A 24,705-nucleotide genomic window follows, 5' to 3' on the forward strand; every position below is an offset into this window, starting at 1 on the left:
AGCTAATTCCATGTGTCTTAACCAAAAAATCCTTTCTTCTTCCAATTTTTCGATCTTTCCATTCATTCCCTGTGAGCCCTTCTTCCCCTAATTCTTTCCATTCTACCAAGGAATAATCTATAATAATTCGTAAATCTAGATCGGATAATTGTTCTCGGATAGCACCTGCTCCAGTAGAGATCTCAACATATTTTTTTTGTGAACAAATAATTATTTTATTGAAAATGGAATGCACAAAACATATTTCAATGCCAGTAGTTGCCAACTGCAGCCTGCAGGTCGCTGTTCAGCAAGCAGCAACAAATAACACGATACCATTATGTTACCAATGAGCACCCGCACAGAAACAGCCTGCGTACCATCTCCTGAACTTCTAAATTTATTGTTTATCAGGCCCATGGCTTCAACATCACAGAGAAATCTTCCAAGTGAGAAATATTAAGATCCAAATATAGGACCACATCACCACAGATACATCTTCAGATGGCATTGAACACCCACATACCCAGAGACAGACCACTATCTAAAATTCAACCAAACCAACATCTTTCAATACAAGCCACGAAGACGATAAAAAATCAAATAGCATAATAGTATCTACAATCTCCAACAATACCCAAAACTTAAAAGAGGACTATCATAGTTGAAGAGGATAAATCACGTGCTCCAATTTGACAAAAAACAGCTTCTATCATAGAAGTCAATATATAGAAATACAGTTAAAAGGCAAACCAGGCAAAGAGGCCAGCAGCAAGACACCCTTACAATTCATGCAGATATGACCTCACAGCTAGCTGTTTGCAAACATTTTAAGCTTCTTCTTTCTCATCCTCTTTCCCTTCCCCTTCAATTGACATGGACGTTCCTTGTGAGGTTGCCATAGCCATAACCTCTCCTGGAGGTGGGTGATCAAACTTGCATGTTGGGCCATACTTGCATGTGCCAGTCTTTAGATAATAGGGGCAGATGATGGCACCCTGACAACATGGTCATCAAACGCTCAATGCTTCCTTCATAGTAATACACACACACACACAATGTATATACATACAATCTCGCATAAACAATAACATCACACACACACACACACACAGATTGGTTGCCAACAACAGCAAAATAAGATATCACTGCGGAGAGGGCCAAGGTTAATTTATACATCCTCCTACGATTTTATACTCTACTGACATTGCAGCCAGTGAAACTAATGACAAATGTCACAGTCAAGATACCAGTTCGCCTAGCAGCAGAGGCACCACACATAGAGGTGACAATTCCATATGATGGTTTTTTATACAAAATTTCTATAATCTTTTACTGAACAGTCTGAACTCGAATTCGAATTTTCGAACAGCCAAAAAGCTTTGCAACATGAGTATTGCATGACCCTTAAAGCCTCCTTCTCTTCCACTCGACAGTTTTACTTATATTTTTCTCCAATTCTTCCCAACATACACAAACCCATGTCACAATAGTGCAAGTGATAAAATGCATTCTGTCATAGATACTAAAGGAAAATTCGTGTGGTGTCATATTTGCACAAATTATGACAAAATGACTTCATCTAATATTATAGTTTTGAGCCTGATTCTCAAAGAAAGAAATGCTTATTGTATAATCCTCACAGGCAGCATAGAAATCTAGCAAGTACCTTCCCATGGATACAGGGCCGGCTTGGCCCTTAGGCACCAGCCAATAGGAAGGCCCCTAAAAGTATTGTTTCCTTATTGTATTATTTTCTTTATCAGTTGGGCTCTAAAATTATTTATTTTTTGATAAGTAGTTGGGCTCTAAAATTATTATTTCAACTTCTAAACATTTTTATTTCCTTACATTATTAGATAGCCAAGCCAATAAGGCAGCCCTAAAATTATTATTTTCTTAAAAAAATTATTTCCTTATATTATTAAGCCCCTAAAATTATTATTTTATTTTACTAAGTTCCTAACATTTTATTTCCTTATATTATTAATTCCAACTAATTGTAGCTATTTCCATACTGTAAGGCCCCTAAAATTATTACTTCCTTACTGTATATTATTATTATTGTTATTATTTACAATATATATATATATATATATATATATATATATATATATATTTTGCCCGATTAACAATATATTACAGACGTCATTATTTCCTGATATTATTAGGACTCTTCATAATCAACGGGCCAGTGGTCTAGCGGTATCAGCCTCTTACTTTCCAAATGGAGGTCAGGAGTTCAAGTCTCGGAAGAGACAAGTGTGTGTTAGTATCAACTAGGAAAAAAAAAAAAAAATTAGGACTCTTCGTAGCAAAAGAATTTGATTACTTCTAAAATTTTCGTTTCACTTTCAATCAAAATTCCTAATTCTATCCTTATCTATTTTTTTTTTTCCTCCTCCCCTTCTTCCACGTTTCTATTGTATATATATATAACTAATAATTAAGCTAAAAAATTAACTAATAATTGTGGAAATTAATTTTAAAATAATTTAAAAATTATACGATGGTGAAAATAATATATTATTCACTTGATTTATAATATTAATCAAATGTGTGTGAGGACACCAAAATGACCCGAGTTTGGTGTGATCCACATTGCATAGGATGGGTCGGGTGTGGACAAACGGGATGGAGCAAGTTCGCGCTGGATGGGCCCAGGTCCATAAAGTCATTTCAGAAGCCCATGTTAAAATGAGGGAAGTTGAGTCCAGGCAAAGGGAAGCGGATAAGGCCCAGGCCAAAGGAGGTTGTAACCGTCTATAAATAAGGGGAATCGAGAGGGAAAAAGGGATTTGGAGTGAAGAAGTTTTGGGGGAAATCCTTTGTACTTTCAATTGGCGCCGTCTGTGGGAAGAACAGGAAGGATTGATTGATATTATTCCAGATCGGATTGATTGATATTATTCCAGATCGGATCAATTCAATGCATTCTGCGAGGAAGACGATTAATCTGCGAAAGCTGAATCAACATTGGTAATAATACGATCTGTCTTGACGAGTCCAGGCTCCGGTTGATTTCGGAAAATTGGCGTCCAATCCAAGCAGATCAGATCCGGGCTTGATCCAGCGAACTGCGCGGTTGCGATCTGTTGTGATTACTGAATCCGGCCAGTAGTGGACTGAATTCGGCAAGTGTAAGTTCAGATCTGGTGTGCGCACGTTAGCGGAACTCCGATTTGGTCAAGAAGCCTGCAGTTGATGACTTTGCTCCGATCTGGAATGATGATCGGAGAGGCGAACTCGAATTCTTTGGAGAACGGCCAACAGACAAAGCTCGATGAGCTAATGAACATGATCGATGCTTTGAGGAAAGAAAATGCAGAGCTACGAGCCGAAATGGAGCATCGTGAGGCTCCTGCAATTCCAAGGCCGCCTCCTGACGAAGAGGGAGCTTTACCGTCCGAAGCTGATCGTCAAGGTGATCCAAAAGATGTCAATCGTGGTGGTCCACATCGTGATGAAGGTATAATCGGTAATCTGCCTCCGAATGTCGGCCGAGTAGAGGATCGAGAAGGATCTGTTCGTCTGGAACCGCATCACAAACGGATTATGAGGGAGGAAGCACCGGCATATGAACATAGGATTGCGTCACCATGGCGGAGTGAATTTGCAGAGGACAGGTCGTTCGATCCGCCATACCGACCTTCATCAGCGACAGTTGATTACCATAGCTCAGAAAGGAGATATGCCGATTGGGCATTTCCGTCACGGTTTTCAAGAGAAAACGAAGCATTGCATTCCTCAGCAAGGACGGTCGCATCGCCGTTCACTGATGAAATTTTGAACGCGACGAATCCGAAGAAGTTTTCCATGCCGATCTTCATTCTGTTTGACGGAACAACCGATCCGATCGATCACATATACCATATTCAGTTGAAAATGGCTTTGAATACTAATAATGATCCTTTGATGTGCAAGTGTTTCCCTACGAGCTTGGCTGGACCAGCTCTCAATTGGTTCAAGAATCTGGCTCAAGGCTCAATCGCCAGTTTCCAGGACTTATGCGATAAGTTCATAAGCCAGTACTACGGGAATAAACGTCCGGCTAAGGATGTATCTAGCCTTTTCACAATGAAGCAGCATGAGGATGAGCGGCTCCAAGCTTTTCTCACCCGATTCAACCTCGTTAAAAGCATGGTAATGGAGTGTCACCCGTCAACAGCAGTCCAAGCATTTAAACTCGCAATGAACCGGGGGACGCCGTTCCACACCAGCTTGGTGGTTAATACGCCGAAGACAATGGATGAGCTGAACGAGAGAGCTGACGGTTTTGTTCGTCTTGAGGAGGAAGAAGCAGCTAATTCAAGGAAGACGTCAATTATTTCGACGGAGGAGAAGTCCAAAGCCAAGATCCGGCAAAAACAAGTCCAACCGCAACGTCACCCCTCATGGAAGGCGGAGAAGAGGCCTAGGGAGGAGGAATCAGTCACTCCACTCAGAGTCACCTTAGCAAGGCTATACCAAGAGAACAAAGATAAGTTTCGTCCTCCTCTGCCAATCAGGCAACCTCTTGAACAGAGGGATCAGACTAAACATTGTGCTTTCCATAGTGATTTTGGGCATTAGACTAACGAATGCAGGAACCTCAGGAAGCAGGTAGAGATGCTAATCGCAAAGGGGGAATTTGCAAGCTATGTTCAAGGTCCGGCGCAAGAGCATAACCGCCCGACTGAGCAAATCAAGCGAAACCAGAGGCCGAACCAACACAACTCTCAGCCCGTCCGGATTATAAACGCAATTCATGGCCGGCCTGAACAAACGACGGAGTCAGAAGAGTTGCTCAGAACGAGGTTACGCCAAGCCCAGCTGAAAAGAAGAATTGGTAGTGTGCATGCTTTGCACCAGCAGAACGCGTCCACATCGATAAAGTTTGATAAAATGGACCTGCTACGCGTTCAAATTCCTCATGAAGATCCACTAGTCGTCAGTCTGACGATTGCAGAATGCTTGGTTCGGAAGTAGTGCAAATGTCATGCCCAGGGTGATGTTCGACCGACTGGAGATCGAACCCGAAAAACTCAAACCCACAGGAAATCCGTTGCTTGGATTTGATGGGAAGCGAGTGGAACCCATTGGAATGGTGGAATTGACAGTACAAGCCGCTGAGCGGGTTTTAACTGAAAGTTTTGTGGTAGTAGAAATTCATCCATCATACAACCTCTTGATGGGCAGAGGATGGATTCACAGAATTCAGGGCGTCCCGTCAACCTTACATCAAGTGATGCGATGTTTGGGTCCAGATGGGACCAAGGTAATAGATATACACGGGGACCAGGTTGCGGCTAAAGAATGTTATTCAGTAACTTTGAAATCTGCTGGAAAAGGAAAAAATCCCATCCGTTCAGCCAGTCCAAAATAGCAATTACAGAACCCTCCTCCCAGCAAGGATGGGGAGGAGGAGCCACCAGTTCTGACCACAGAACCCCTTCATGAAGTAAAGATTGATCATGAGAAACCAGACCGAACAACAAGGGTGGGAACCAGACTCACTGAAGAAGAGAAACTAGAACTGACTAATTTCTTGATTCGGAATGCGGATATATTCGCATGGAGCCATTCAGATATGCCAGGGATAAATCCTGCTGTATCCTGCCATTCCCTTAATGTGGATCCGAATGCAAAGCCAGTGAAGCAGAAGCAAAGAAGATTTGCTCCAGAACGAAATCAGATTATAGTTGAGGAGGTTGATCGGCTGCTTGAAGCCGGATTCATCAGAGAGGTTCAGTACCCGGCCTGGCTCTCTAACGTTGTGGTAGTGCAGAAGAAGAATGGGAAATGGAGAGTATGCATCGACTTCACTAACCTGAATAAAGCCTGCCCAAAGGATAGTTTCCCATTGCCCAGGATTGATCAAATGGTAGATGCCACCACAGGATATGAGCGGTTAACCTTCCTAGATGCTTATTCCGGTTATAATCAAATTCCTATGGACCCAGTTGATGAAGAGAAAACTTCATTTGTTACTGAACGAGAGACTTATTGCTACAAAGTCATGCCATTCGGATTAAAAAACGCTGGAGCTACTTATCAGAGGCTGATCAGCAAGATTTTTAAGGGCCAAATGGGCAGCACTGTCGAGGCTTATATTGATGATATGGTGGTCAAGAGTAAGAAGAAGAGCGATCATTTAGCGCACCTGCAAGATGTGTTCGGTGTGTTGCGCCAGTATGGAATGAAGCTTAATCCGGCCAAATGCTCATTCGGCGTAAGCTCCGGTCAATTCCTGGGACATGTGGTCAATCATAGAGGAATTGAGGTCAGCCCAGCGCAGGCAGAAGCCTTGATCAGAAATGCAGAGCCAAAGACAATTAAAGAGGTGCAGGCACTCACAGGCCGGATAGCCGCACCGAGCCGATTTATTTCCAAGCTTTCAGACCGCTGTAAACCTTTCTTTAATACAATTCGAGGGCACGGAAGACAAACCTGAGGGGATGAGCAACGGCAGGCGCTAACCAGCCTGAAGGAGTACATGCGTAATCCCCCGGTTCTGTCTGCTCCAGAACCGAATGAGAAACTCTTTCTATATCTCGGGGTGTCCAGTATAGCAACCAGTGCCGTTCTGATCCGTTGCAAAGAGGGCAAGCAGTTCCCGGTGTTTTATGTTAGCAAGACAATGTCTGAACCGGAGAGAAGGTACTCTAGGGCCGAACGAATGATCTTGTCACTGGTCAACGCAAAAAGGAAGCTTAGACATTATTTTGAATCTCATCCAATCGTCGTTTTAACAACGTTCCCTTTGAGAATGATCATGCACAAACCACACCTGTCGGGGAGAATGACCAAGTGTGCCATTGAATTGAGTTCATTTGATATCGCGTACGAGCCCAGGACGGCAATCAAAGGTCAAGCGGTGGCGGATTTCTTACTTAACTGTGATGCTGAAGATGTGGTGGAGGATTATAATTGTTCCTGGTGGAAGCTCTTCGTGGACGGCTCCTCGAATCAAATAGGGGCCGGGATTGGAATTCAATTGCAAACACCAGAAGGAACTACGCTGAGCCAAGCGATAAGACTAGAGTTCAACGCGACCAACAATGAGGCAGAATACGAGGCGTTGATAGCTGGGCTGAAGTTGGCTAAAGAACTGAAGATCAAGAATCTGATTGCTTATAGTGATTCACAACTAGTCATTCGACAAGTCAATGGGGACTATGGGGCCAAGGATGGGACCATGGAAGCATACCGAACTGCGGTTCTGCGTGAGGCGAAAGCCTTTGATCAGATCAGGTTTATCCAATTGCCGAGAGAGTATAACGAACGCTTGGCTTGTAGTGCATCCAGTTCTGGAGATACTTTAGTTAGGGTCATCCCAGTCGACATACTGATCCAACCTTCCATTTTTTAAGAGCTGCCTAATCCGAGCACTCAACATGTTAATGTTATACCATATGAGCCGAACTGGATTGATCCAATCATGACTTACATACGTAATGGTGCACTCCCCGAGCGTAAGGACGAGGCAAGAAAAATTAGGTCCAGCGCAGCAAAGTATGCCATTGTGCACGATCAGTTGTATAGACGCTCCTTCTCGGGTCCATATTTGAAGTGTGCCACCCCTGCAGAAGCTAGACAGATTATGCGAACCATTCACGAGGGAGTCTACGAAAATCATTCCGGAGGAAGATCTTTAGCACACAAAGCAATGACACAGGGGTACTTCTGGCCAAACATGGCACGAGATGCAGAAGAATTCTCTAGAAGATGCGATAAATGCCAGAGGTTCGGGTGATTGATACATCAACCACCTGAAGACCTGCACGTAATGGCCACCCCATGGCCTTTCGCGCAGTGGGGGATGGACGTGGTTGGCCCTTTGCCGACTGCAAGATCGCAGAATAAGTACGTTCTGCTAGCTATTGATTACTTCACCAAATGGGTAGAAGTAGAGCCATACCCTAGTGTCACCCAAACTCAAGTAAGACGCTTCATCTGGAATAATATTATCTGTCGTTTTGGCGTACCAAGGTCAATCGTGATGGACAATGGAACCAACCTCAATAGCAAGCAAGTGAGAGAGCTGCTGGAAGAATATGGAATCAACCAGAAGTTAGCAGCAGTCAGTCATCCCCAGGCTAATGGTCAAGCCGAAATCACAAACAGGACAATATTTGCTTGTATTAAGAAAAAGCTGGAGAATGAAAAAGGCAAATGGTTAGATGAGCTACCGAACGTCTTGTGGGCTTACAGAACAACCCCAAGACGGCCAACTGGAGAGAGCCCATTCGCTATGGCCTATGGCACCGAGGCGGTGATACCAGTCGAGCATTTGGTTCCAACTGTAAGGAGCTTGGCGTGGGATCAAGAGCAGAATGATAGAATGCTGAGGTTCAATCTTGATTTGTTGGAGGAAAAAAGGGATGCGGCTGCAGTGAGGCTTGCCTCTTATCAACAGACGCTTGTGAATAGACATAACAAGAAGGTGAGGCACAGGGGTTTCGCTCTTGGCGATCTGGTTCTGAAAAGGAAAGTGGGAATAGTCAAAAAGATGTTCTCCCCATGGGAAGGTCCATACAGAATAGCAGAGGTCATAGGGAAAGGGGCATACGTCCTAGAAACTATGACAGTAAGGGTGGTCAACAAGCCATGGAATGCTGCGTCTCTGAAAAGGTACTACCAGTAAAAGTAGAGTTTAATTTCAAGCAATATGTACGCTCTAAATTGCATGCTTGCAAGTGTACGAAATTTCCATGCTTTATAAAAAGTCTCTTCTTTGTTAAAAATTTACACTCTTCCCATTCAGCAAGTTAGTGGCAGCTGGCACTTCAAGCCGAGCGCCAAACACTTGCTCAAAAAATAAAAAAATAAAAAGGCCAAGTGGCAAGAGGCGTTCAAGCCGAGCGCCAGGCATTCAACAAGTTAGTGGCAGCTGGCACTTCAAGCCGAACGCCAAACACTTGCTCAAAAAATAAAAATAAAAATAAAAAGGCCAAGTGGCAAGAGGCGTTCAAGCCGAGCGCCAGGCATTCAGCAAGTTAGTGGCAGCTGGCACTTCAAGCCGAACGCCAAACACTTGCTCAAAAAATAAAAATAAAAAAAAGGCCAAGTGGCAAGAGGTGTTCAAGCCGAGCGCCAGGCATTCAGCAAGTTAGTGACAGCTGGCACTTTAAGCCGAACGCCAAACACTTGCTCAAAAAAAAAAAAAAAAAACCAAGTGGCAAGAGGTGTTCAAGCCGAGCGCCAGGCATTCAGCAAGTTAGTACAGCTCGCACTTTAAGCCGAACGCCAAACACTTGCTCAAAAAATAAAAAAATCAAAAAGCCAAGTGGCAAGAGGCATTCAAGCCGAGCGCCAGGCATTCAGCAAGTTAGTGGCAGCTAGCACTTTAAGTCGAACGCCAAACACTTGCTCAAAAAATTAAAAAAAAAAAAAGCCAAGTGCCAAGTGGCGTTCAAGCCGAGCGCCAGGCATTCAGCAAGTTAGTGGCAGCTGGCACTTCAAGCCGAACGCCAAACACTTGCTCACAAATGAGTAAGAAAAGGACAGAATGGTGACATGGCCGAACGTTAAGCACTTGTGAAAATACACTGCAAAGCTGAAAATAGAAAACTCAAAGGAGGAAAGTGATGCTGAGCAAAAGCATTATCATTCATAACCAAAAAGCCCCCAAGGTACATAGTACCATACATGCAGATTTTATATATAAAAAAAAAAACTGCTACTGGGTGTCAGTTTTGATCTTCTCCAGGCTGTAACTTGTCATTCTCGCCACCATCTTCCTCTGGACCATTGAGATCTTCTCCATTCTCATCTGCCCTATCATCCTTAGAAGGGGAGTCGAGATGAATCACCCCCTCGGCAGGCATAGGTCTGTCGGCAGCAACTTAGGAAGAGGGCACGATGGCAGAAAAGGGAAGAATGTTCAAGGGATGAAAGGGTGGGACAATTCCTGAGGATGCCACCTCTATGCATTCAATAAAAATATTCTCAGCTGGGTCGCATGGTGGATTTTGATAATGTTTGGGGGGTGGATGTCCAGAGAAGCATCTAATTCATCAGGACCAGCACAAGAACTTGATTCACCTTCAGGGGGAGAACGGTCAACAAAACCGTCTCTGTACCCTTCAGCATACCGGATGGCACTGGTCTTGGTAAAGCGAGCAAGGAGAGCTTTCATACCCCCTTCGACTCTGCCGATCATGTTCATCGGGGAAGACCGTTCGTTTAGGAGTTTTTCCTGGGAGTTCGCATACGACAACCGTTCAGCAATGAATGAGCGCTGAAGGTCTCCCTTTTCGGCTTTGAGAGAGTCCCTTTCTGTCAGAGCCACACTCTTCTCAGTTTTCAAGATGTCAACCTCATCATGAAGAGAATCCCGTTCGGTCTTTAGGGAATCCCGTTCAACTCTGAGGGAATCCCTCTCGTTTGCCAGACCGTCTCTCTCTGCCTTTATGTCGGCAACTCCCTTCTCTGACTCCCTAAGCTTAGACACCAGCTCAGCAACTCTGGCCTCAAGAAGATTCTCTGCTTCAACAGACCTTTTAAGGCCCACAGAGAGGGATTTAAGCTTTTTGTTCAGAGTTTCAATTGTTTTTTGAAAGGTGAACATCCCGAATAGAGTCTGCATGAAGAAAAAGAAATTCAGGTCAGACTAACTACTAAGGAATCATAACAGAAAAGGAACACATTTCAGTAAAAGAAGAGTCACCTCCATAGCAGCGGTCAGAAACCATTGGAACATCTCACCAAAGGATAGCTTGTTCTGGATTTCAAGGTCTTTGGGGGTCCAGAAACCCTTGTAGAAAGCAAATGAGATGAGGGGGTCCTTGTATATTGAGTCAGTAGGGCCAATGGTTGATCCATCTTCACTGCTGAGCAAAGGTCGCCATGGAAGAACGGATGGAATTGAACCAGAGGTTCTGGCCGACTCGCCTTCAGGAATGAAGAACCGGGCAGGGGGCGATGGTTCAGTAACCCTGAAGGAAGCCGTCCTGATCCTTCGGGTCGGTGGGATATCACTCTGATCATGACCGCCCTCAGGCATTGGCCTTTTTCCTAAACTCTTTGCTAACAAAACAGCATTAACTGGCCCCCCATTATCCTCAAAATTTCCAGCATCCCGAGTGCTCTTTGAGGAAGTGTCGGACGAGATGTTTGATGGCATAATGACGGGGGCAGCAGGACGGACTTCAACAGTATGGCCCACAATAGGGTTCTCAGCATGGGTGAGCTCAGAGGGCGCATCAGCAGAACGGTTTGAGACTTGAATCACAGCTGGGGCAACCGCAACTTGCTCTGGGGCAGAGACAGCAAGGAGAGATGATGTGGAAGCAGGTGTAGATGATGAAATGATGGCGGGAGCGTTAGAAGGGGTGGGAGCAGGACGCCTCCTCCTGCTGAACGATGGGATCTGAATGTTCTCCATTGTAGACCCTAAAAGAGAGATGTCAGAGAGATTATCAGATGTAAGCAAATCAGTAGCTGAAGGGACATCGTTCAGCACACTTTCTTGCAAGGTATCTAGCCTAGCCCTGCAGACGCTGTAAACTAGTTCATCATGGGGAATTTGAAAGCATCTACAAAAAAAAGTGCAAAAACGGGGAAGACAACTTTCACAGTGGCATTCGGTAGGATGTGTTTTCAGTTTTTTGTAGCCAGAGACAGAACATGCTCCAAAGGAAGAAGGGATAGGGAAGGAATGGTCGAGCGGAGTCCGCCAATTCCCACCAACCACGATTAAATTTCGCCTCCAACCTTTTTCAAATGAGCTTTTATCAGTGCAGATCGACCATTTGTCAATAGGAAAGAAGTGATAGTACAAGTCATTTTGCGAAATCTTGTTAATCCGATAGCAGAGGAGAAGGTTAATAATGTCAAGATTGAGACCCCTATCACGATTCAAGAGCAGGAGGACTGAAATTACCCTAAGAAAGTTTGGGTTAACTTGTAGGGGGCAGAGCCCCAATTTGTTGAAAGCATAACAAAAAAACGGGTGTAAGAGGAACCTAATGACGTTCAAGTGAACGGCGGAGAATAAAACTTCCCCAGGAAGAAGACCCTCGCCAGATCTCTCGTCTAAGTTTATTGGGTAGACTCTGAGAGAAACGTCGCGAGGAATATAATTCTTGGATCGAATGGCGTTCAGGTTAGGGGAAGCCATAAAAATGGGGAAGAGTCCTAGGCAGTAAAGGCGTCTCTTAAGGAGAGGTTTTAAAAAAAAAAAAAAAAAAACTAACCTTAAAAGTTTGTGATGAACTCAGCAACGGCACAGTAGCTAAAAATCGAAAAGGAAGGACTTGCCGGAAGAACTTGCCGGAGAAATTAAAAAGGATCGCCGGAATGTGCAGGAAAGCAACAGAGAGTAGAAGCGAGAGGTAAGAGGAAGGGTGAAGGTTGAGAGACCAGAATTTATAAAGAGGAGAAGTAAAAGCGACATGGAACTCAAAAGGTCAAGGCAAAAAGTGGCGCTGCAGATCTCGAAACTTGGGTTCTTGTGCCAGCCGTTCGATTCCTCGAGTCATTGCTCCAAGCCGTCAGACCAAGATCGTGTCATTTCAATAATCTCATCCTCATTAATGAGGAAAGAGATTGTTGGGGGCAGATGAGGACACCAAAATGACCCGGGTTTGGTGTGATCCACATTGCATAGGACGGGTCGGGTGTGGACAAACAGGATGGAGCAAGTTCGCGCTGGATGGGCCCAGGTCCATAAAGTCATTTCAGAAGCCCATGTTAAAATGAGGGAAGTTGAGTCCAGGCAAAGGGAAGCAGATAAGGCCCAGGCCAAAGGAGGTTGTAACCGTCTATAAATAAGGGGAATCGAGAGGGAAAAAGGGATTTGGAGTGAAGTAGTTTTGGGGGAAATTCTTTGTACTTTCAGTGTGTGTCGCCTTACTCTCAAACAGTTTCATTGAAATAATATTATTAACATATTAAGAGGTCACTTTTATAATTTGGCCTAAGGCCTCAAATTATATTGAGCTGCCCCTACATGGATAGACATAGACCTTGCATGGATAGACATAGACCTTACCACAAGGGCTCTCTTCGAGGGATAAATCTCGTTGACTTTGGTATAACAAACACTTGTATAAACCAACATGGTTGGCTAAACTGATACTTCGAGGAGGAAGTCCTCCCCTACAATTAAGCCTCAAAGAAATACCAAATATCTCAAAATGCTCCTCATAATCCTCAAAGAAATGTCACGACCTTGAAAAGCTCTTCTCTTATGGATAAACCTAGAATAAACATTAAGAACCTATAGGAGCTCCTTCCCTATAGATAAAACTTGAAGAAGTACTGAAGACCTCAAAGAGCTTCCTCCTACCAAAAGAACCTCAAGGAAATGTTACAAACTTCAAGGAGCTTTCTCTTAAGAGAAAATCAATAAAAGGGACACTTTGGTGCAGTTATCTAAGCTTGGAGCATGACTTGTGTGAGCAACAAGGTGTCACCTTATGGGATCCCAATGGATTATTTGGCTTGGAGACTGGAACTGAGTATCTCACCTCAACTGCACTCTCCTCGATTAAACTTGAACCGAGAGAAGTTTGCCCCACCTTGAGGAAATGAGCGCTCTTCGCAGACCAACCATTGCTTCTCTCTCTTTCTACTGTCCTGTCACAAAAAATGTCACACTAACCATGTCCGAACCATGTTCCATTTTCTTTAATGCACACACCATACTTGGCTACCTACCCTAAGGCAACCAGGCTCAATCATTTACCTCATCTTAATCTCTTTCCTTAAATGTGTCCCTACCTTGATAGCAACCCCATCAACCCAAGCTTCATTCAAGTTCAGAGCCCCATCAACAGGTGTTAGGACACACCTGTAAGATCCTTGCAACCTACGAATAAATGGTCATAATTCATAATAGACAATTATTGTATATTTAATTCAGACACTTGCCTTAACGTCACTCTCACCCCATAAGTGATTATAGTTCACATTAAATCATTGTTGTTTATTTAACCAAGGCACTTACCTTATGTCCCTCTCACCCCACAAAAGGTGATTGCATTGATGCCAATAACCACCACCTCTATAATACCTAATTAACTTGAGCTTTGTCCGGTAGGAAAGAAAAAAATTGGATGGAAGAGAGAAAAGAAAGGATAGATGAGACATCACTAGAGAAGAGAATGTGTCATTCCCTCTTTTTGTTCGGTTAGATGGAAGAGAAGAGAATAAGCTCAGAATTTATTGTGTTCGTAAGGAGACAAGGGAAGAGAGAGTTTTAAGTTGTTTTTAACATTATACCAGTCACTTATTACTTATCAAAAAAAAAAAAAAAAAACATTATACCCGTCACTATTTAAAGTATTGTAATTTATAGAGGATAGTATAATACTCCCACTTGTCTTCCCTCTTCTCTTCCGCATATATTTGGAGTGATGAAAATTTGGAAAGGTGGAAGGATTACTCATCCAACCTATTATCCTTTCTCTCCTCCTCTCCTCTCTACCAAACGAAGGAAGTTTGTTCCTTCCTATCTTCCCTCCACCCCTCTTCCTTCCTTCCTACCAAACAAAGCATTAAGCTAAAGCAAAATGCATGTGGATTGAACCTAGGCAAGTACCCAGAACTCCTCTAAAAAGCTGGGTAAAAAATAAAACCTGATTCAACACAGTTTCCCAGTCTATTCACCAAGGCAATGATTAAAAAAGCTCCAACAACAACAAGAATCTCTGAAAATCAACCTTATCAATGAAGGAGATACTGACCCACTGAAACAAAAAATAACATAAGCACTTGCTGCACTTCACATTGTGAAATAAGCACAAGCATGTTTCTTCAACAATAGCAAAATACAATGAAGTCCCTTAAATTTTTGTTCTAGTTTGATAAAATGAAGGCAAACATTGTTCTTGTTATGTTACTTGCTTACAAGCTAAGAAATGCTACTGAATTAGCGAAGTGACACGATGGATTATGTTTCATAAACAAACTTCATATCCTAGTCTCCAAGCTTTGGTCCTGCAAGTTTTTCTCTTGATAAAAGATTCACATCATTTTTTTATCTACCAAAATATGCCTCGTGTAACTTTATGCAACCGTATAACTACGTACTCAGTGCGGATGCTCTAATACAAAGAGGTGAAAATATTTGTCTACCTTTCTACGTCTTACGCTAGTTCAGAAAGTAACCAACAACTTTAAAATTGTTTAGATCCCAAATAAATGCTGCCAGTCTTAGCTAGGACAATACACAAAGATGCATGCATAACTGAATTAATCAAAATATAACCACTTATTGCAACAATAATTTCAATTGTTCATAAATATTATTTGCACTTTTCAGGACAAGATACACAGCTTATCTTCTTGATTAGATTATTTAAATAACCACAGAGTTCATACCTCTCTCCTAGGTAGGCCTGCAGGAGTGAGCTTAATATTTTGTTGTTGAGCTTCCTTTGTTGCCAGTGCCGGTGTTGACCGATCGAGAGGGTGATGATACTTGCATCTTTCCCCGAACTTACACTCCCCGGTTTTCATATAAAACTAGAATGATGGGAGGAAAAAAGGCAAGATTCTTTTTAGAAAAAAAATATAAGAACAGTAAAACAGTTAAATCCACAAAGTTAGCACAAATTGGTTTACAAGGAAGTCAAATGGTCAACTGCTAATTTTTTTAAACATTTACTTCAAGTTCAATTGAATAAACAACAAAACTAGTAAATCTGCCTCTGCAACTAACTAAAATATTACATAGAATTCTTTCAACTGATCAACAAATTTTTAAAAAGTATTAATTATTTCAATTAGAGGGGAATGATAAATTGTAATAATCGTCCCATGGTTCAGGTTCACAGTAATGAATTGATCTATAAAATTCCAGTCCATCTCTAGTATAAAACTATAGTAGACAATCTAGATGTGATCATATTCCTTCCATACCAAAATATTCACCTAATTGTTACCACTGGATATGGAATCAAACAAATACGCACATCGCATTCAATCTGTCCAGGTTGCTGAAGATAGATAGATAGGCCCACGGTTCATAGTAATGAATTAATCCATAATAATTCCAGTCCATCTCTAGAACCATATATTAAACTATAGTTGACAACCTAGATGCGGTCATATGCTTTCCAGACCAAACTATTCAGTTAATTATTTACCACTGGAATACAGAATCAAACAATTACATACATCGCATTCAATCTGTCCAGGTCGCTGAGGAAGGATAGATAGGCCTAGTCCGAGCTGCAACATAACATGCAAAAATTAACATTTGTTAGTGTTAAGCTAAAGTTTCCATAACTGCATTTCAAAACAAACTTAATATCAAGTGAAAACTGAGACCAAAAAGCAGAAAATAGTAATGATACACATACCACAAATCATGGACACTTTTCAAGGAGTTGTGTCCATGTTAGAAACCAAAACATTTATGGACACTCCTAGACACTTGTCCAACATGTCCATGATTTATACGGTTGTATAAAGTCTGAACATTGAATTTACTTAAAAAGAAAAGGATAAAGGAAGGTCTTATTGAAGCAGTGGCCATAGTAGGACAGATGTCACTAAATTATGTGTATACACATACATATATATACCCACATCTATACATATATATATATATATATATACATGCATTTCAATATATCTCGTCCTTTTGTTTCATTCTCTATGCGATATGGTTGGTCAAAGAATATTTATTTATTGAATAGAGGCGGAGGACACAGGCAGGAACGTTCACTTGAAGAGGCCAATATAGAAAATAGGAAAACAAAAATCACACTAGTATAATGAAAATATATATAAATTATAATTACAAAATTTTTACAATAGAAGTCATAGTACATATTTTTAACATAAAAGGTTTAAGAGATTATTTGTAAGTTAAAACTTAAAAGTACTTCATGATACCTCAAGCTTATAAATCAAGTAGAAGGGTGGGAAAAGTGATGATACAGATTTTTTTACCTCAAGTGAAGTTTCTTTTTGTTCTTTTTTGGGCTTTGTTGGGGCAACAAAATTAAAACGTCTTTGTTACTATTCATGGATCATCTATTTGCTAGGATTTTTGTTTTTTTTAGTGTCGTGAGGTAACATGGCCGTCCATAGTCCCTAACGAGGAAAAACTAACAATGGAAAAAAGCTCATGATAATCATAAAAATAAATTCATGCTGAGACAACAGCAATATCTCAGCTCAAGAAAACTAATATGGAAGTACTACTTAAAGAAGAATCCATCACTTAAAACTTGACTTGAGCCAACTGAAACTCAATAACAAGCTAAAGAACACTTATTTCCCGGCATAAATATGTGAGGAAGTTAATCCAACCCCCTAGTGCTTCTGTCCTTTCACACATGCACTAGTCACTGGTATACAGCGAGGTATAGTCAGTCTTTCACACACACACACCAACCAAAAAATCATTTGGAAGTATAAACAACATCCAATTTACCGTAGTCTGAGTCAGCCTAGGGTCAATAGTTTGCAGAATAGAGGCCGGATTAACAACTCCAATGTTCAAATGAGCTGAAGGGGAGGCTACATAGGCAGGGCCTATTGCAGCAGCAGTCGGATTGAAAACTGCAAAAACATCTGAGAGTGAATATTAAATGACAAGTATTAAACAAATCATTTTTGACAAATTCCCAATGTGAATCATAGTAGAACGCCAGTGAAATTTACCGGTTCTCTCTGGATGATTGTAACGGCAAGTGGCCCCATACTTGCAGCTGATTTCCAAAAATAAAAAACATATGAATCCAAAATACTTCTTCAATCTAATGTAATGTCGCTTTGAAAAAACAAAAAGTGGTGCCATTTTCACTAGATAGTGTGAGAATCACCTGCCAGTTTTCAAATAGAATGGACAGTCCACTTCACCCTGTCAATAGGTAAATTTTAAGTGATTCGGATAAGATGATCTTAAAACTCAGTAGTACATTACAGAGGACATCAAGATGAAAAATAAAGAGTTAAGAAAATAAAATTTGAAATTTTTTTCTCTTTGTTTTGATCTATCATTTTTTTTAATCCAATAATCAATGCAATGATAAAATTTGATCAAGCAGGCCAAACCACAGCAAAGCCCAATTGATCAAATCAACCACACAGCTATGCAAGTAAAACAATATCAGAAACACATCAACAGTTCATTGATCCACTGATAATTGTCAATATATATTACCGGTCTCACAGGAAGCCCTTTGGTGTTGTGTAATAATGCCGGGGTAAAAAGTTGCTTCACACCATAAGCATCACTATTAGCTGCTAATTCAGTCTGCACGCTATTGCCATTTTCCTGCCCAGCTGCTGGTATTTGGATATCTTTTGGGTGATGGAATCTGCAGGTTGCACCAAATTTACAATTTCCGGTCTTCATATAGAACTGCGCACATGCATACAAGATCATCAAATAAGTAATAATACAATATGCATGAGATGCTCCAATGAGCAAAATCAATATATCATACCGCACAAGGAGGCTCAGATGGCCTCTCAGGTAAAACAGATACATCAGCGTTCTCCAAAGCACCCTGTAAGTCAAATTCAACAATAAAACCATAAACTACAGAAACACATATACAGAAAAATTTAACATGATGGCAAACCACTAAATCACTGGCACCTACCAAAGAGAGAATTTTATCTTTCGGATGGTTAAATTTGCACCTAAGACCAAATTTGCATCTTTGAGTCTTCAGAAAGTACTGGGGGACACATTGAAGGGACATTGAATACAATATATTTATCCAGTAAGAAAGTTACAAGAATACTGCAAGAAAAAGTAGTACAAAGGCATCTTAAACTTCTGCTTACAGGACAATCTGGCTCTCCTGGTCTATCTGGAAGGATTTCACTTGGAATAAGTGGAACCTGTGTCAATAAGCAATATTATCATGCAAATGCGTTACAAAAATGCAACAACAATTTCACATGATCCAAATTCTGGCTGTAACATGGAAGTGAGCAAAAAGGTGTAATTGATAAAATTTCAAATATAGCCTATATAGGAACCCCTCAAGAGTTCATTTCAAATATAGCCTATATAGGAACCCCTCAAGAGTTCATTCTTTCATGTAAAAGATAGAAATAGATTTCCAGCAGAAAAATAATGGAGTAAAGCAGAAATTTGAAGTGCAGACTGCAGAATCAACTTGAATATTTATACCTGTTCAATTGTGCAAATCTCAAAACAAGTAAATTCTATCAAATGAGTAAATAGCCAAAAGTATATTGTAAATGGTTTGCCTAAATAACTGAATTAAAAGAAATACACCTCTATGTAATCATATATCACAATTAGCTCAAAAATGGATCTAAATAACCTACAAACTATATGTGGACATATTTATATATATAACACACACAATGCTGGAAGTCCAATAACAACTTCCACCGATAGATATCCAACATTACACGGACATTATCCATCATACGTTAAAAGAAGAATCACTCTAGAGGAGAATGTAAGGACATTATTTACCTAGCCCAAGTGGATCTCCTCCTTCAGAATGGAAGGTCGGAAGGTTGAGGGTATGTACCTTAATGGGACAAATGAGTGTGTATATGCAACTTCCTTGCCACAAAAAGAAACGGATATACACTAAAACTGGATGCATCACTAAAATTGCACTGAAATGTATTGTCCAAATTTCATCAACATAATGTAAATTCTTTTACATAATTAACCTACATACATTCTTCTTGAATCAATTCCTTTAACTTAGTTCTATATTTCACCAAGAAATAGGCATCAATGTCACTACTGAAATCATCAACACCGTTTCATTCTAGAATTTCAGCAAGAACATACAGATTTTTGCTGAGAAATGGAACATTCAGCTTCATATGTTTGGTGACATTTCACTTATCACTCCATACCCTATTTATACAAAAGCTTTTAGATTAATGTTTGAACAAGGTTCTGTTTATAACAACACATTTTAAGTTGCACAATCTTGCCCTACCATCCAGATTAATTTATTTTCTCTTTTTCATAATGACGTGGACTACACCAAAACATAATTAGAGAAGGTCATAAACCAGGCTCCACACGAAGTTCCCAACTGCCACTTTGTCTTGGTATCATGCTCTGTGCTACCTGAGATAACACGAGCTAAGAAGTTGCATAGCCAGCCCCAAGTGCTTTATAATCAAAGCTCTACTGAGTTAGATTTGGTTTATCTACTTTTAAAGATTTATAATATTTATGTTATAAGTAACCAATTATTTGTGAAAATTCAAGCAACAAATATCCTTCAACTCATAAATCATTTATTATTTTATTTCTTGCTGCTTTAAGTGTTTTCCAACAGAGTAGTCATATGAGATGAATCTATCCAATGCTAAAAAATGAGATACATTCTCTATATAACTAACTGAAGGAAGAAATGGGATTTTGGAACCACCAAAAAAGAAAAAGAAAAAAAAAAATCACAATATATAAAAGTAGCAAATGTTTAATTGCTTAGAACCAAATGACTAAAATCTGGGATCAAAATGTGGCCTTGGGGGAGGGAGTGCAAATGTTTAATTGCTTACTATACTTGTCAAGTTAATAAATTCGGTAACCATTCTACTCTTGTTGGAGGCTTCTCCCCTATATCAGGGGTGCTATATAAAATAATTGATGGGTAGACACCTCAAACAAACCAAAGACATAATTAATAATAATAGAATAACTACTAAGTGCAATTTTCAGGAAATATTATAAATGAAAATAAGAAGAACAAACAAAGCTAGTATTGTAGAAAATTACTCAGACTTCAAAATAAACAAGCATAAAAACCTTTTTTGGATGAATAAACAATCATAGAACTAACTGTGAACACATAGTTCATACTATGACATCAACTCAGTTTAAGGACATCCACCGGAAATGGAATTTAGAAAAAGTTATTGTATAACAAATTATGTTTGTAAGTAATTTAATAGGTTATGATTATAGTAGAGAATAAAAGTAGCAATAAATGGTCACCTCTTTCCAATCTGGGATTCCCCCTTCTGGAACCCAAATAGGATGGTCAAACTTGCAGCTATCTCCAAACTTACAGGTCCTTGTGAGCATATAATGGGCACAGTCCTTCTCTCCTGGCCTCTGTGGATAAATAGGCAAATTGCTTGCACTCTCGAATCTAGGGCGTTTGACTAAAGGGTTGGTAGAATACCATCCTTCACTTTGCCCAATTGCGTTATGGGCACCCAGAAGAGTCTGATGATAGAGCGCTACTGTAGATAGTAGACAAGTATAAACCAAAAAAAAAAAAAACACAGCAGATATGTATGTTACTATATAAGTATGAACAAAATAGTTTGGAGTAGCAACATATATTACTAGAAAGACATAGATACAGTGAATATTATTAAAAAAACATGTATTTGACTAAATATTGAAATTACAATACTACAAGTTTTCATTTTCATTTTAAGTTGATTAAATAAATATTATTATTTAATAAATAAATGTATAATTAAAAAGCATCGAATTGGGGATGCATCCTTGTAAATAGGAAGCACACACAGAAGGAAAAATACGGAACTAAATTCCCATCTCTCTCAAAAACTCTACAAAATAATCTATCAACAAAGAGGATCTCCGACTTACCGAAGGGAAAAATCAAAGAAGACCTCCAGTAATCCAACAAAAAGGAACTAGTGAGCTCACAACAATGTAAGTAATAGCCCAAAGGGAAATTAAACCCATTTAGGATCTCCTGGTCTCCAACATCCTATGAAAGCAAACATCTGACACCATCACACTCCCTTGACAATACTGATGCCTGATACAGCTGCCACCATAGCCTACCTCCGCACTGTAATCCTGAAAATCCCAGGTAAAGGCTTATACAAAGGTATGATCAAACAAAACCTAACTCACTAACCACTAAGGATATTAAATCTAATATACTTTAAGAACTCATCCCAACAATTTTGAATTCTCTTCCAGACTCTTGACAGAACCCATCTGAAACACCAATCACCCTCTTCCTCTCATACCTCCACCACTTTCCTCCATAATTCTCTCCCAAAACCCTACCTCTATAATGCAATCCTTAAAAGCCAAGCAGAGGATTGATACAACAGTCAACAATCAAGAAAAATCTAACTTGCTCAATGCTAAGGATATCAAATGTAATATGCTCTGCAAACTCACTCCACTCCTTCCAAATGCTCTTCCAACCTCCAAGCCATAAGAGAACTGAACCTCCCTAGAATCTCACTCTACAGCTTCCACCATGTTCCTCAATAAATTGTATATCTCAACCAATACCTCTATTACTATTAACCCAATTGATTTTTGTTTAAAAATCTCAAATATCCAAGCCATAATCCTAAATCATGCAAAAAATGCACACCGTCTTTCAATTAATTCTTGAATTCATCTTCAATAGCTCCTCACAGAAGATATTACTGAAAGTTTCCCAAACTTTTTCAGCCACCTGTGGTAAATCTGGAAACATGTAGATGTCATGAGAATCAACCTTCCCCCTTAGATAAATGCTGTCCCTCTTGTTATGCTAATCTCCTCTCAACCCATTCAAAAATGAATCTAATATTCCTAACAACATCAAAGAAGAACTAAGGGGAGACCCAAGTTATTACCTGGAAGAGAAACTATCTTACATGCGAGAATAGCAGCCAAGTTTTTCACCCCTCCACCACCCTTGCAGGAATCAAGACATCCTTGATTCAGATTAGTTTTATGTCCAGACACTAATTAAACAGAAGATGATTGTTTCCTGCAAATAGTGAATTGAAAACTTCTAAATGAATTACCCTAACCTACACCCACACCCCCCCAATCTTCTCCCCAGCAAATATTAATAAAAATAAATAAAAAATAAAAAATAAAAGGAGATGATGATGACGATCTTTCAAGAAACCACCCAGCACGGTCCTCCCAATCATACAACTCAGCCGCCATCACCATAATGAAAAGAGAAGGAGAGTGGATTTCCTTATCTAAGACCTCTTGCAAAATATATAGTCACACACTGGATCGCATTTGGTCTTGCAAATATATTATAAAATTGCAAAGCATCCAGTTGAATTTGGATACATGTCAGAAAAAAATTTTAATCACATAAAAAAGTACTTCATTCTTGATTTTGAAACTAATGATCTGTTCCCCTTATGTTAATAGTTCCTAACTTCGTTTAGCTTGAAATATTCTTTGGCATCTTCAATTCATACACAACACAACACATACAACCTACTACAAATTATATATTTCATGAGACCCAAGCAATTACATATCCAAAACTTATATAAAAAATAACTAAATAATAAATAAATAAATAAAAACATGGTTCAGATCCATGAGCACACTAAAAGCTACCAATTAATATATAGGTACCCAGAACAAGTTCTCTTTCCTCAATCAATACACCAAAAACCATCGAAATGTATATCTCATTACACACACGCAGATACACCAAATATAGTGTGCATCCGTTTAGGGAAGCATTAATTTATTGTTCACAAAAACGTAAAATGGGCTCAGGTCGCTGAGCATGGAATCTCGGTTTGAAAATTGAATGTGCAAAACAACCTAATAATATAGTCCAGAATGCAAGATGATGCAACTAGGAATTGAAAAGGAAAAGGTTTTGTGAATGACAAAAATACGAAATGCTGAAGAAAGAACCACGAGAAAACCCTCAAATACCTTCGGAGGGGCGCTTGATGCCAGCGAGAGGGTCCGAAACATCAACGGTGGCCCATGAAGCACTTGCGGTGGCAGGAGTTCCAACTCTTGCGGATGCGGAGTAAGCGCCACCGAGGTCGGCGGTGGAGTACCGGAGGGAGTCGCTTTGATTGAAGAGCATGGAGGATCCACTGATGCCGGAATAGCTGGACGGATTTGAACTCAGGTATCGGGACAAGGAAGAGTCTGTGGGCAGGTAAGGATCGGTGAGTGACCTTGAAGAATACACGCTGGACAGATTGGCTCCTCCTCCGTAACTGCTAGGGTTGTAGCCGTATAGCTGATTCGCCATCCAGACACACAAATTAATAAACCCTAAAAATATATACCAACTGATATGTATGTATAGATTATCCAAGGGTAAAGATATGGTGCCCCTCTCAAACCTTTCCACATTGAAAATAGGGTAAAAATGACAATTTATAATTTGCTACGAGGGTATTATAGATATTTTAACAAAGATAAATTTATGAAATGGGTACTGCGGGTCTCCTTTTTTTTTTTCTATAAAAAAAATATATATATTCAAAAAAAAAAGTTTTATGGATGCTGCTTTTTTTATTTTATTTTATTTTTGTCTCAAATAAAAAATAGAAGTATCATGGAAGCTCTGTTTCAACTTTTTTTTTTTTTTTTAAACCTCGTGATGCTACTTCTTATCCCTTATTAGTGAAACACCTTTTTTTCTCATCTTTATGAACGTTAAAATCTCTTATCAAAATCCATCTCGGCCCCAATTGAAATTTAAGGCTATGGATATAGTTCCACTGGCTAACCCGTTCTTGCTCAAAGAGCATTAAAATATAGATTTGACAACTCAAAATGACATTGCATTGGAGTTGCTCTAAATGCCTGTAAAATACCAAGGGGCATCACCCTGACCCCAATCACTTCACATGTAATTTGGAATTCGATAAAATTAACTATAGAAACCTTCAAACTCCGGGGAGAAAAACACTGCCAAACCACCCGTGCGGCCCGTAGATGGGACCATAAACGAATCATACGAATCTAAACATTGGCGGATCTGATCCACACGATCGCCATTATTTTTTATTTCGGAAAGAAAAATCAACGGAGGGAAATAAAGGTAAACT

General features: G+C 40.1%; 1 protein-coding gene across 2 annotated transcripts; it reads right to left on the minus strand.

The window, feature by feature from the left end:
* Nucleotides 1-529: 529 nt before the first annotated feature.
* On the minus strand, nt 530-23,943 carry LOC132307986 (zinc finger CCCH domain-containing protein 37). 2 transcript variants are annotated; one of them, XM_059805919.1, is made up of 12 exons: nt 23,570-23,943; nt 20,879-21,129; nt 18,718-18,774; nt 18,531-18,608; nt 18,372-18,434; nt 18,086-18,286; nt 17,745-17,782; nt 17,584-17,630; nt 17,354-17,481; nt 16,087-16,140; nt 15,289-15,432; nt 530-977 (listed from the first exon to the last, which is right to left on the minus strand). In XM_059805919.1, the coding sequence occupies exons 1-12, from the start codon at nt 23,898-23,900 to the stop codon at nt 810-812; spliced, it is 1,560 nt and encodes a 519-aa protein (XP_059661902.1). In that variant the 5' UTR covers nt 23,901-23,943; the 3' UTR covers nt 530-809. The 2 variants fall into 2 exon arrangements, with proteins under 2 accessions (XP_059661902.1, XP_059661901.1); XM_059805918.1 differs by having other exon boundaries at nt 17,354-17,493.
* Between the last annotated feature and the right edge of the window lie 762 nt (nt 23,944-24,705).

Source organism: Cornus florida, unplaced genomic scaffold (genome assembly GCF_030987335.1).
Source record: "Cornus florida cultivar Cherokee Brave unplaced genomic scaffold, ASM3098733v1 CherokeeBrave_3.0.0_Hap2_Chr05, whole genome shotgun sequence".
Lineage (NCBI taxonomy): Eukaryota > Viridiplantae > Streptophyta > Magnoliopsida > Cornales > Cornaceae > Cornus > Cornus florida.

Coding starts and splice junctions, on each gene's coding strand:
- LOC132307986 (XM_059805918.1), bottom strand. CDS start 23,900: ATGGCGAATCAGCTATACGGCTACAACCCTAGCAGTTACGGAGGAGGA. Junction 18,287..18,371: donor CATCTGAGCCTCCTTGTGCG/GTATGATATATT, acceptor GCATGTGCGCAG/TTCTATATGAAGACCGGAAA. Junction 17,783..18,085: donor AAGGGCTTCCTGTGAGACCG/GTAATATATATT, acceptor ACCTATTGACAG/GGTGAAGTGGACTGTCCATT.